General features: G+C 33.4%; 1 protein-coding gene across 9 annotated transcripts in view; it reads left to right on the forward strand.

The window, feature by feature from the left end:
* OXR1 (oxidation resistance 1) overlaps nucleotides 1-13,832 on the forward strand; it is a 374,848-nt gene that overhangs the window by 340,224 nt on the left and 20,792 nt on the right. For all 9 annotated transcript variants that reach the window (XM_045861020.1, XM_045861019.1, XM_045861022.1 and 6 more), the window contains one exon: nucleotides 1,946-2,108. In XM_045861020.1, coding sequence (XP_045716976.1) covers nucleotides 1,946-2,108 — 163 coding nt within the window. The remainder of the gene's footprint in view (nucleotides 1-1,945; nucleotides 2,109-13,832) is intronic.

Consider the following 13,832-nt stretch of genomic DNA (forward strand, 5'->3'; position numbering starts at 1 on the left):
CCTTCCTACCAGTCTCTTCAAGGTGGCTTCTTTATATCCTTAGTTATAAAACCTCTGTTCAGCTGGTCTTCAGATAGTTATCCAAGTTTCTTGTTCAGTAATTTCAGGAACTTCTACCTACTCTACCAAGGTGGATCAGGTCTCACCTTGTACTTTTATGTTATGTAGATACTTCTTTCCTTAAATCTCATGAACCAACTTCTATTAGCTGCTGCTTTTTTTTTTTCCAGCTCCCTTACCTCTCTGAGCCTTCATTGAACTGAAGATAGTTAAGGTCCTTGCTCTGGATTAGACCAGAACACACTAAAGCTTTATTCATATCATTAATAAGGGTATTTTACTTTCTTATTATTTGTGTTCACTGCAGTAGCACTTTTAAATTTCTTCAAGAACTTTTCCTTTGCATTTACACCTTGGCTAACTCTTTTGTGCAAGAGGCCTAGCTTTTGACATGCTTTCCTCCCTAAGCTTAATCATTTCCAGCTTTTGATTTAACGTGAAAGGCATGCAACTCTGCCTTTCACTTGAATACTTAGAGGCCATTGTAGAGTTATTGGCCTAATTTCAATATTGTTGTGTCCCAAGGAATAGGGAAGCCCAAAGAGAGGGAGAGAGATGGGGTCATAGCTGGTTGGTGGAACAGTCAGAATACATACGTTATTTGTAGATTAAGTTGGCCATCTTAAATGGGTGTAGTTCATGGCACTCAAAACAACACAATAGTAACATCAAAGATCACACTGATCATAGATCACCATAACAAATATAATAATAATGAAAAAGCTTGAACTGTTGCAAGAATTACCAAAATGTGACACAGACATGAAGTGAGCAAATGATGTTGGAAAAATGTTACCGATAGATTTGCTCGGTGCAAGGTTGACACAAACCTTCAGTTCGTTATGAAATAGCCTAAAGCACAGGTAAGCAAAGTGCAATAAAATGAGGCATTCCTGAATATTTTATCTTTAATTAAAACTAACTTAATGATTTAGTTTTTGTCGTTACTATTGGCTTTATTTTAGTTTTTACATGGAACTTTCCATTTTTTCACCTTGGCTAACATTCATTAAGAATTAGTATTATTAGGATTTTGGACTTTATTGTATACATGTAATTTATGAAAATGGCCGTTTTGGTGAAACAAATTATCTGAAAGATGGAACTAAACACGCTTCTAGTATATTAGATGCCACCTAAGAAACAACACTTAAAAAATCTAAATTGAAAACAAATTCTAGAACCATTGTTATTGATTGCCATATGGTAGTTGAGAGCTTTGCAGTCAAATTTAATTCCCATACTAATTAAAGCCAAGAAAACGTAATTATTTGAAATGTGCATTTGACCCTCAACTATGTTTACTTGGGTTTTTCTTATCTTTTGTAGCAACAAATTTTTTACTTTTAGATCATTTATCTCTGAACCAATAATACACTGTGTGTTCCTGGTATCATTTAAAACTTAAACGTATTAAATTTCTATTAACTTGGCAAAATTCCGTATAATATCCAGGTTTCGAATTGGCAATTTGTAAATTGTTTACTTGTATTTTAGTATCATTGTATCATTGTGTCAGTATCGTGGGTTCAGTTATCCTTCCCATCACTAGTTGCTTTAAAGAGAAAAAATATTACCATGGATAGCACCCAAGCTAGTAAAAAGCATGCCAAGGAAAATCTTGTTACAGTTTTCTTTCTTTCTTTTTTTTTAATTTGTTACAGTTTTCTCAGAAAAACTTGATAGAAGACAACCAAACAAAAAATTTTAAGTTAATGCCTTGCTGGTAGTAGGTTTTATTATCTTTTTAAAGTAAAGCATTGTATATTTTATGTATATGTTATATTCTCAAGTTTTGCAAAGATGTTTAACAAATATAATTTTGTAATTCTAGCTTAAAGCACAGAACACTAGGTGTGTTATTAATAGTCACTTGTTCTAACAGGACAGACCACTTATATGCCTTCTTCATTCAGTGGAGTCCAGAAATATATGCGGAAGATGCTGGTGAATATACCAGAGAACCTGGATTTATAGTTGTAAAAAAGATTGAAGAATCTGAAACAAATGAGGATTCTACTAATGAAGCAGCAGCCAGAGAATGGGAGGTAAGGAAAAGACTGAAGACTTCATTGATCTTTTTCCTTTGTGTGAATTTAGAGCTTTATGGTAGTACAGGAAGTACATGAAATCCTGGTGGAAAAGAATACTTTTTAAAAAGCTTTACTCTTCACGTATATATGTGTTTATTGAATGACTCTGACCTAATAACTTCAGTTCATTATTATTTGCCTTTTTTCTTGTTTTGTTTTAAAATACTAGAGAACCAATGTATCAGCAATAAAATGACTTACTGAGTGCATGTTAACTAGAATAGTATTCTTTGCTCTTATACTATTTTTTATGAAACATTTTCTCAGATCTGATTTATTACTGTTACCTCCTACATGGAGTAAGCACAGTAGTCATTTAACACATTCGTGCAAATTAGCACTCTTCTGATTCTAAACCCACACATTATCTTGACATGAATGTAACAACAATGCTAGGGAAATAAGCTGGTACTAATTTACAAAATGGTAAAAATGTTATGTGCTCAAATTTAATGAGCTTATCTATATGGCCAAATTAAAACTAATCTCCTTTTTATAACCCCTTTTAGATACATCTTTTAATATTATATGTGTTTTACATGCTTCATTTTGTGAGATTGATAGGGTGGCAATTACTGGTCTATCTGTTGTTGTGATTGCCTGGATTAATCTCTTCTTGATGCATTAGACAATATAGAGCAGATGCTAAAATGTGATAATAAATGGGATCAAATTTTGTTATCCATTTGGTGTTAGTTTGTGGTTGTCTATGTGATATAAATTTGTTGTGCATGTAGTTAACATGTATAATTATTGAAAGTATACATGGCATGTCTTTTGTTTAAAATGTGAATCTGATTTTAAATGTCCAATCTGTGTAATATATACATCAGTTTCTACTATAACTTTAATATAATTGGGGAAAAGAGGTAACATATTGAGTATACATTTTAGGTTCTTTGAACACTTAAACCAACCTTATTAATCTTCTCACCAGCTTTATTCACAATAGCCCCAAACTGGAAACAGCCTGAATGCTGTCAGAGGGAGAATGGATAAATTTTGGAATATTCATGAAATTCCAAATAATATGGCAATAAAAACAGTCCACTGGCACAGTCAACATTATAGATAAATCTCACACATAATATGTGTACTAGGAGAAGCCAAGCCAGGAAAAAAATGAGTATATACTGTATAATTCCTTTTGTATAGCATTCAGAAAGGAAAAACTAGTCAAAATTCACTCAAGCTACTTTTTTCTGGGGGTTATTAGGGATTATGCTAGGGGCATGTGGGAACTTCACAGAGTACTGGAAAGTTTCTATATTTTATTCTGGGTGATGGTTACATGGGTGTTGACATATACGGAAAATAATCCCTATGTATTTAAAATTACCTTTAGGAGGCTTTTAAATAGCCCAGGTGATCAAAGATATCTACCTGTACTCAGAGCAACAGTTGAAGGTAGAGCAGAAGGAGATGAAATAAAGTTTTTTGAAAAGGAATTACATAGCTAATAAGATTAGATTTAGTAACACTCAGGTAATAGTGATGTTTCTAACTTGGGTACAAAGTGGATGGCAGGAATTGCAGATTTTTACTCCATTGGGATTGGAGCACTTAACTTCGTCAATAATAGACTATTATGATTATTTTGCTATTGACAATTTTGGTTCAAAGGAACTGCCTTGGTTCTTGTGGAAGATTAATAAATGTCTCTTTACCTGTTTTTAACCACAATTGATTATAAAGAGAAAATGGAAGATAAAAATATTAATTTAAAAACTTGTCCAGTATGGTGGCCACTAGCCACATAGGGCTACTGAGAACTTGAAGTATGGCTAATGCAACTAAGGAACTGAATTTTTAATTTAACTCAATTTAATTTTAATTAATTTAAATTTAGGAATTGAGACTTTACTCATTTGGATAACTTGAATGACTTAGATTTATTAATTTACTTTTTCAACTATAAATTTTATGAAACCTAAACACAATTTAAATAAATGCAGATCTCAATAAGAACAAGTATTTCTTGTAAAAACATAGTGTCTTAATTGAAATGTGCTACAGTGTATAAATAGTAATACCTATAGATAAAATTGCCACTAGCCACATGTGGATATTGAGAACTTGAAATATGGCTTATCCAGATTGAAATGTTCTCTTTAAATATAAAATATATACTGGATTTTAAAGATTTAGAATTGGAAGAAAAAATGTAAGATATCATTATTATTTGCCCTGGCTGGCGTAACTCAGTGGATTGAGCACGGGCTGCGAACCAAAGTGTTGCAGGTTCAATTCCCAGTCAGGCCACATACCTGGGTTGCAGGCCACGGCCCACAGCAACTGCACATTGATGTTTCTCTCTCTCTCTTTCTCCCTCCCTTCCCTCTCTAAAAATAAATACATAAATAAAATCTTTTAAAAAAATAAAAAAACTTTCACGTTCTTTATACAAAATTTTAAAAAAAGATATCATTATTATATGTATTGATTATGCTAAATGATAATATTTTGGATATATTGGGTTTAATATATTTAATTTAATTTAACCTTTTCTTTTTTAATGTGGCTACTGGAAAATTTATAATTGTATATGTCTTACATTTCTTCTGTACAGTGATGGTCTAGTGCCCGGTGGTTACTAATACCTAAAAAGTAATTTTTTTTTCATCCAAAATCACTGTTGGTGTTATACATTCTGTGGGTTGGAATGAATGTATAATGATATAAGAATATTTTAAATGTTAAAGTGATGTTTGAAAAAGGAATTTGGCTAGAGCACTTATACAAAACTAGAGTACTTCAAAATGTGAAGTGGTATTTTTATGGTTTTTTTCTGCCTAGGGATGGAGAATAGGTAACTTAGAATTTAGGATAAATTTATTACAGCTACCAGTCTGTTTGATTAAACCTATCTGGTCTACTTACTCTTGCTTTGTTTCAGTGATACTTAGATTTTTATTATCTGTTATTTAGGCAGAAATATATTGCTAACCAGAATTTATACGCTGGGGAAACTTTTGCATACAGTAAACTTACCTCCACTCCCAGTTTATTCTGTTTCCCACTGGTCTCCCTCCCTGTGTAAGCACCATGAGTGCAGTTTCATACTCTCATATCCTCAGAACTAAAAACAGTGTGAGAATGCAGGATGAGGCAAAAGTAGGTTTACAGTTCATATGGAAATTAATATACTAATAAATAATAATGCAAGAATAAACTGTGTTTTGTGTACTCACAACCTTATGGCTACTTTTATCCCCACCCTGTATAATTTATTCTCAATAAATATTTATTGGTTAATGAATAATTTGGGGTATACAGTAGAATTGGTTATAAAACTTCTTTCTCATTATCTTTCAAAATTGGTCTGTATCCTAAAATAAGTTTTTATATTTGTTTGTTTAAAGCTTTTTTTTAAAGACTTTATTTTTAGAGAGGAGAAGGGAAAGAAACATCAATGTGTGGTTGCTTCTTGCACACCCCCTACTAGGGACCTGGCCCAGCAACTCAGGCAAGTGCCCTAGACTGGAAATCAAACCAGTGACCCTTTCATTTGCAGGCCAGTACTCAACCCACTGAGCCACACCAGCCAGGGCCCCTAAAATAAGCTCTTATGTCAGTTGTAGTAAATATTTTGTCATAAAGCCTTAGACTCTGGAAGTTGGAATTAACTGACATTCTACCCTGTCTTTTTTTACATTTTTTAATCCCCACCTGAGGATATATTTGTTGATTTTTGCTAGAGAGGAAAAGGGAGAAAGGGAGGGAGAGAGAAAAATGGATGTGAGAGAGCAACATCAATTAGTTGCCTCCCATTTGTGCCCTGACTGGGGATTGAACCTGCAACCCAGGCATGTGCCTTGACAGAAAATCGAACCTGCAACCTTTTGGTGCACAGGACAGTGCTCCAGCTAACTGAGCCACCTGGCCAGGGCTCTCATTTTACACTGTATACTATTCTTGGTTCTGCTTTAACATATTTGGTAACAGAGAGTTTATTACCTCAACAGGCAGAAACATACCTTTGTAAGTTGAACCCATTTGTCTTTGTTCTTCCTTCTGGTGCACATCAATAACCATTTTCTGTATACTGTGATAATCTGAAAATATTTATCATCTTTCTTCTTAACCTTTTTCCAGGATTATTTTTGCTGGTACTTCTGTTTAAGTCTTTCTAGATCCTACACTATCTTAATCATTACCCTAAAGTGTGTCAAACCATTGTAAAATTATTAAAGTATGCACTTGGGGTAGCAAGAAAAGTTCTGTGATATTTGAAACAATTTTAGTTCCAAAATACATAAATTGAAAGTCAATCCTATTGAACAAAGTTAGGAAAGGCTGGAATTTAGGGATGTGAAGTGATTAGAAAACGAGGGAGGAGAGGAGATTAGCACTAGAGATTTATTTGTAGAGTGAATTCCATAGAGAAGTAAGAGAAGCAGAAACCTGTTTACTGAGAAAGAAAAGTCAGACAAATTAAGGTGGTCAGAAGCAAGAGCCCCTAATGAAACATCAAAACTAAGATCCCTGAATATTGGGAGGAAGAATCTCAGAAGATCTTATACCTAACACTTAAGATGTATGTGAGGTCGATATTCTGTATGTTCCTTACTGTTCTATTTAGTCGATATAAACATAATTAGTATAAAGCATCAGCTTACCTCACCCTTGGATTTTTTAACCATAGTATCTTGAGTTAGTTAATTATGAATTTTTATGCTGTTGGGAGTTTAATAACCTTACCTTGCTACTGAAAGGTTATTGGTATTGGCCAGTATCCAGTGACAGGAAGATAGAGCATGTGAAGTGAAAGGATAATGTTTTATGTGGGACTTTAGTAGTTTTGTAAAAAATGCTACTTACTTTTTTATTTTTTGATGGAGATTGTTCTTACAGATTTCACTACTAAAGGAAGAGCTCTAATGTCATTTCAATAAAGTGTCAGGAAGGTCCCAAGGGCAAGGTGGGGAAAGATGCCTGTTGGCACCTACTGTTTCCTGATAGTGGATTTAATAAGTATACAAAAATAGAGATTAATAGTATGATGAATTTGCATGTACCAGTCACTCAGCTTTATCAACTTATTTGGTCTACAATTTCCTATGCCCCAGTTCACATTTCTTCACATGTCATAAAAAGGTTTAAAATACAAGAATTTGCACATGCCTCACCATGTCTGCAGGTTCTGAATTGCGATCCTTTCTTTTTCCTGAATAAATCTTTTTTGGTGATGAAAAAATGTTGGAAATACATTTAATGTGAATGAATTTTTATATTTCTTCAAATTTCATAAGTATTTAAAATATGATATAAATGTATTTTTGCAGCTTATTTGAATCAGGATCCAACTAAGATCCAAATGTTTCAGTTAGTTAAAATGTCTCGTCAGTCCCTCTAATTGTAGATTCTTCCTCCATTGCTTTGCTTTACTTTTTCTCCATGTAATCTTAGTTTTGAAAAAAAAAAAAGAAACATTTTTCCTGTAGAAAGTCCCACAATCTGGATTTTGCTGATTTCATCCTACAGTGTTATTAATATGTTCTTCTGTCTCAAATTTCCTGCAAATGATAATTCACATCTAGAGGGACCTATTTAACCATAGACTATCATCTTTATTATACAGATAATTTCTCTGAGCTTGTTTCTTATTTGGCTGAAAATTTACTTCTTATAGTAATAAATCATAGTAGTTAGTCTTATAATTCAGAGCCTATAATCTTTTTAACATACCAAGTTCTCAACCTGTGAGAACCTTTGAATCATGTAGGAAAACATTCAAAAATCTTATTGCTTAAGGTCATATGACCTCAAATCAATGAAATCAGAATTAGGGGGAACAGGACCTACTTATCAGTGTTGTTTAAAGCTCCTCATTGTATAGTATCAATGGGAAAACCACTGTAGTGTATACCGTGTGCCCCCACTTCAGATATTGCATTAAACTCACACGGTGCTAAGGCTGCAGAAGATTCTTTCAGACTGTATTGATCACGGTATACTTTAATTCTCAAGTCTCTGTCATGCAAGTTACATGGTATAAAATACTTTTCTTGGTGTTCCATCTGCACACCAAAAACATAAATTTGATTCATTGTAGAGAAAGGTTTCTTTAATTGTTTATGCCCTTTTGTAAAAAGATTTTTATTTATTTATTTTTTGAGAAAGGGGAAAGGAGGTAGAAAGAGAGGGAGTGAGACATGGTATGTGAGGGAAACAGCAGTCAGTTGCCTCTTACACATCCCCAACTGCGGACCTGGCCCACAGCCCAGACTTGTGCCCTGACTGGGAATCAAACCAGCAACCTTTTGGCCCACAGGCTGGCGCTCAGTCCACTGAGCAACACCAGCCAGGGCTGTGCCTTTATTTTTGAAAACATATTTTCCTGTCAGGAGCAGTCATGCTGATACAATTCCTTCAGGCATAGCTCCCTTACATACTAAAAGACTCCTATCACCTGTTGATTTCCCTCTCCTTGGAGTGACTCTGAGGGCACATACCAGGCTGTAATCTATTGTTCTGTGCCTCTTGAACTATTTCATCAAATATTCTGTAAAGTTTGATGTACTTGATATGTGCCCAGGAGTCCCGTGGTATAGTCTAAAGCAGCAGCCATCACAGTAAACCTGAAATATTTTTAAAGCCTGTTTTATCTTGAAGGTTCATGTGAACTTTGCATTCGTCATCTTAATTTATCTGATGTAATGTAAAAAGAATTTGTAAATTTCTTAGCATGAAGTAAAATAATGCTACAGTGATACAGGTCACTTGTATTCTGTCACTAGGTGGTTTCAGAACACATTCCTGCACCCCTTGGGCCATGTCATCTTCAACCCCAAGTACCAACCTCAAGAGGCTCTGTAGTACAGACCTTTGAAACTTTTAGGTTTCCAAGTGTCATGTGTGTTGTCTGGGCTTGCTGCTTGATGACACAGGCCTTAAAAGTAGAACTTTTAAAGCTGAAATTGCTGTTTATCTCACTTCCTTTGGATTGAATTTCACTCCTTTGGCCATAAGAACAGGCAGAAAATGTTTTTCTTATTTTTTGTTTCTAAAGTTAATTTTATACCACTCGTAGTTCAGTATCTCTCACACTCCAGACCTACTTCCTAAAACATCTAGTGCTAACTAGGATGATAAAAAAACAAGAAAGAAATTGACTTTATTAAATTAGCTTTAATTGATTTGTATAGAAGTTTACCTCCCAGGTTTATGCTGTTTGGTTAAAATTTTAAAATATAAGTTTACTAAGGTCATATGCCAATAGATTACATAACATATTAATGTTTTTCATTTTCAAAGTAATGATTAGTATTAGAAGAAAATTTCTCTGGCTTACTTCCCACTTCTTATCCTTGCTGAAGTCTTGATAAAAATATGTTCCATTTGATTTCTGGTTTCTGAAATGACTTTTTCATTTTTAGGTGCTTCAAATTACTCACTTTTCTCAAATAAGCTTAGGTTATTCATTTAAATGTAAGTATAAATGTAAATATGTTGACTACTTGTTACATAAATCTGTAAAGATTTTATACTTACTCAAAATATTTTAGAATCTACCTCTTAGATAACTTTTTAAATCATTTATAGACTTTTCCTGTTTTGATGTTAATTTTTAGTGTTCTCCATTTTAATTGTATGAATATAAAAATTTTACCTAATATTAGCATTGTAGGCCATGAAATTTATTATATTATGTCCTTAGTGGATTTGGTTTTTCACTAATAATTACCCTTTGGAGTCAGTCTGCTTTCTTAATTGCCATTAATTAAGCAGAGTTCTTGCTATGGCTGTTTACTAGGTTACACAGAGAAGAGTTTTACAGGAGTTTGGTATTGCTGCAATACTTTTTTTTGCTGCAGTTTTTAAGAAGCGCCAGTATTGGAAGGCTTCAACCATTTGGTAAATATTTTATATCCTAAGCTGCCAAAATATGAGTATTCTGATGTTCATTTTATTAAACATGTGGCTTTTTTTTTTAATTAAAGCACAAGTGATACCAAAATTAAAATTGAGCCACTATGTAAAATAAAAGAAAACATTTTTTATCTCTTCTCAGCTAACCAGCAAAATCCATACAGAATTGGTCTTGTTCAAAATGAAAATAGTCTCCATGTATAAGTCACTAAATAAAGAGAGGTCATATTTTCAGATGAAGGCAATTAATTTTTATATTGATCAATTCACATAGTATTATAAACTATAACTCCAGAAGAAATTCAGTAAATCTGAAAAAGGTAGAATTCAAAGGCATTAAAAACAATTAGAATTTATGTGTAAATACAAATTGTCTTATATATCATTTCTGTCTTGAATGTTTCTAAAACCACTTTATTGTGGTATGATTGACACAGTAAAAGCTATACCTGTTTAATATGTATAACTTGATGAGTTTTCAAAAAAGTGTACATTCATGAAATCATTACTATAATCTATGCCATAAACATTTTCATTAGTGCCAAATCTTCCCATTATTATTATTATTATTATTATTACTATTATTATATTTTGTAATAAGAACATTCAACATAAGATCTACCCTCTTAGCAATTTTTGGGTATGCAAATACAATATTATTAGGCACTATGCTGTGGGGTGGATTTCTAGTTGTAGTCTGTTCATATATTTTTTTCTTATTCGCATTTAGCACCCAGAATTATGCCTAATACAGTCTGTTTTCACTACTAATAATGTTAAATGAGAAGAATATCTACCTCAGGAAAGTTGTAAATCAGGAGCGTCAAACTCATTTTCACTGGGGGCCACAGTAGCCTTCAAATGGCTTAATGTAATTTCAGCTCCTTCACAGTTAAGGAGTAGTTACATTTATACAGTCCTAAAATTACTTCAGCCCTTTGGCCCCTGGTGAAAATGAGTTTGACACCCCTATTGTAAAGCAATGCTTTGCTCTACCTGTTAATATTCTTTCTCAGTTACTATTCAAATTTTCATTAAAAATCCAAAATGTAAATTTAATGTGGATTGAGAAGAGACAAGATGAATGAATGACAGACTTTTATGACTTGAAATATTAAAATTACTTCTAAAATATTACTTTAAATATTGAGTATGGTAGATTAGGTATTGTTGCTTCTAGTACCACTCCCAATTCTGAGGAAACCAGATATAAAGTACAGTAATGCGATACTTTCAGCCCCAATAAAGAAAACAGAGAAGAAAATATTATTAATTTAATATCTGAACTATGAGAACAGATTATGTTCAACTGGTTATGTTTTTTAAAGTGCTTTGTGTCACAGTCTGTTATTTTATACTAATGACAAGCTGACATCTGCTTTAAGCTCTGGGGTGTCTAGACAAATTTAGATGGTCTAGCAACATGTTTCTGAACACTATGAAAAAAGAAAGGGCAAGAAGGACATTTAGTGGTCTCATTTTATGTTTTCTAGGGAATATGCTTATTAATTAGGAAGCACTTGACTTCAATAAACAAAAATCATACTCAAAATAGCTTGAACAGTTTTTTATTGTGTTATAATTTACATATAACAGTAATTTCAGGTGTACAACATAATGATTCGCTTTTGTAGACATTGCAAAATAATAGTCAAAATAAATCTGTTTGACACTGTCATCACATATAGTTAAGAATAAAATTCTTTGTGATGAAGACTTGTAAGATGTATTCTCTTAGCAACTCTCAAATATGCAATACAGTATTATTAACTACAGTTACATGCTGTACATTACACCCTCATGACTTATTTTATAACTGGAAATTTGTATCTTTTGACCTCCTTCACCTATTTCACCCACCTCTTTGACAACCACCAATCTGTAATCTTTATCTGTGAGGTTGGTATTTTTGGTGGTGGTGGTAGTGGTTATGGTGGTGGTTGTTTTGAGTTCCACATGCAAATGAGGTTTATAGTATTTGTCTGACTGATCATTTCATTTACCATGATGCCCTCAAGGTCTATACATAGTATTGCAAATGGCAAGATTTTATTCTTTTTTTATGGCTAAGTAGTATTCTGTGGTATATCTTGGCTATTGTAAATAGTGTAATACTTCAGAGAATATGGGTGCATATATCTTTTCAAATTAGTGAGTTTTTTTAATAAATTCACTCAGAAGTAGAATTGCTGGGTCATATGGTAGTTATATTTTAAATTTTTAAGGAGCCTCCATACTGTTTTCTATAGTGGCTGAACCAATTTACATTCCTACCTATAGTAGTCAGGGGTTCCCTTTTTTCCACATCCTTACCAGCACTTGTTTTTTTTTTTCAGCTCTTTGATAATAGCCATCTCACTCTCTAGCAGGTGAGAGATGATATTTCATTGTGGTTTAGTTGTTTTTCAAAGTATTGTCCCCTTATCAGATGTATCAGTGAATCTCTTCTATTCTGTGGGTTGTCTTTGTATTTTGTTGATGATTTCCTTTACTGTGCAAAAACTTTTTAGTTTGATGTAGTCCCATTTGTTTTCCTTTTGTTTCCCTTGCCTGGGGAGATACATCTGATAAAAGAGTGCTACAATCAATGTCCAAGACTTTGCAGCCTATTTTCTTCTAGGATTTTTATGGTTTCAGGTCTAACATTTAAGCCTTTGATCCATTTTGAATTTATTCCTGTGTGTGGTGTAAGAAGAAGGTCTAGTTTCATTTTTCTTCACATATCTGTCCAATTTTCCCAACCATTATTGAATAAACTACCTTTAGCCCATTGTATGTGCTTGCTTCCTCTGTTGAATATTAATTGACTATAAAGGTGTGGGTTTATTTCTGGGCTCTCTATTCTTTTCCATTGATCTGTGTGTCTGTTTTTATGCCAGTGTCATGCTATTCTGATTATTATGGCCTTATAGTGCAGTTTGATTTTAGTGAGTGTGATTCCTCCAACTTTGCTCCTCTTTCTCAGGATTGCTGTTTCTATGTGGGGCCTTTTGTAGTCCCATAGAAATTTTTGAAATATTTATTCTAGTTCTGTGCAATATGTCATTGGAATTTTGATAGGAACTGAATTGATTCTATAGACGCTTTGGGTAGTATGGACATATTAATGATGTTAATTCTCCCTCTCCATGAGCACAGTGTGTGCTTCCACATATTTGTATCTTCTTCAGTTTCTTTCTTCAGAGTCTTATAATTTTCCAAGTGCAGGTCTTTTACATCCTTGGTTAGGTTTATCCCTAGGTATTTTATTCTTTTTGTAGCAATTGTGAATGGGGTTGTTTTCTTCATTTTTCTTTCTATTACTTTGTTATTAGCATATAAAAATGCAACTGATTTCTGGATATTAATATTTTTTAAAGATTTTATTTATTTATTTTTAGAGAGAAGGGAAGGGAAGGAGAAAGAAAGGGAGAGAAACATCAATGTATGGTTGCCTCTTCTGCACCCTATACTGGGGACCTGACCCACAACCCAAGCATGTGTCCTGACTGGAAATAGAACCACTGACCCTTTGCTTCTCAGTCTGGCACTCAATCCACTGAGCCACACCAGCCAGGGTGTGGATATTAATTGTGATAAGGGGTTAATACTCAAAATTTATGAAGTTCTTATAAGACTCAACACCAAAAAAACCCAAACAAACCAGTTAAAAAATGGGTAAAGGACCTGAAGAAACACTTCTCCAAAGACGACATACAGACATGGCCAATAGACATATGAAAAGATGCTCAACATCACTAATCATCAGAGAAATACATCACTAATCATCCACAATGAGATACCATCTCACACCTGTCAGAATGACTA

This window comes from Phyllostomus hastatus, unplaced genomic scaffold (assembly GCF_019186645.2).
Source record: "Phyllostomus hastatus isolate PE091 unplaced genomic scaffold, TTU_PhHast_1.1 phas_scaffold_21, whole genome shotgun sequence".
Taxonomy (NCBI): domain Eukaryota; kingdom Metazoa; phylum Chordata; class Mammalia; order Chiroptera; family Phyllostomidae; genus Phyllostomus; species Phyllostomus hastatus.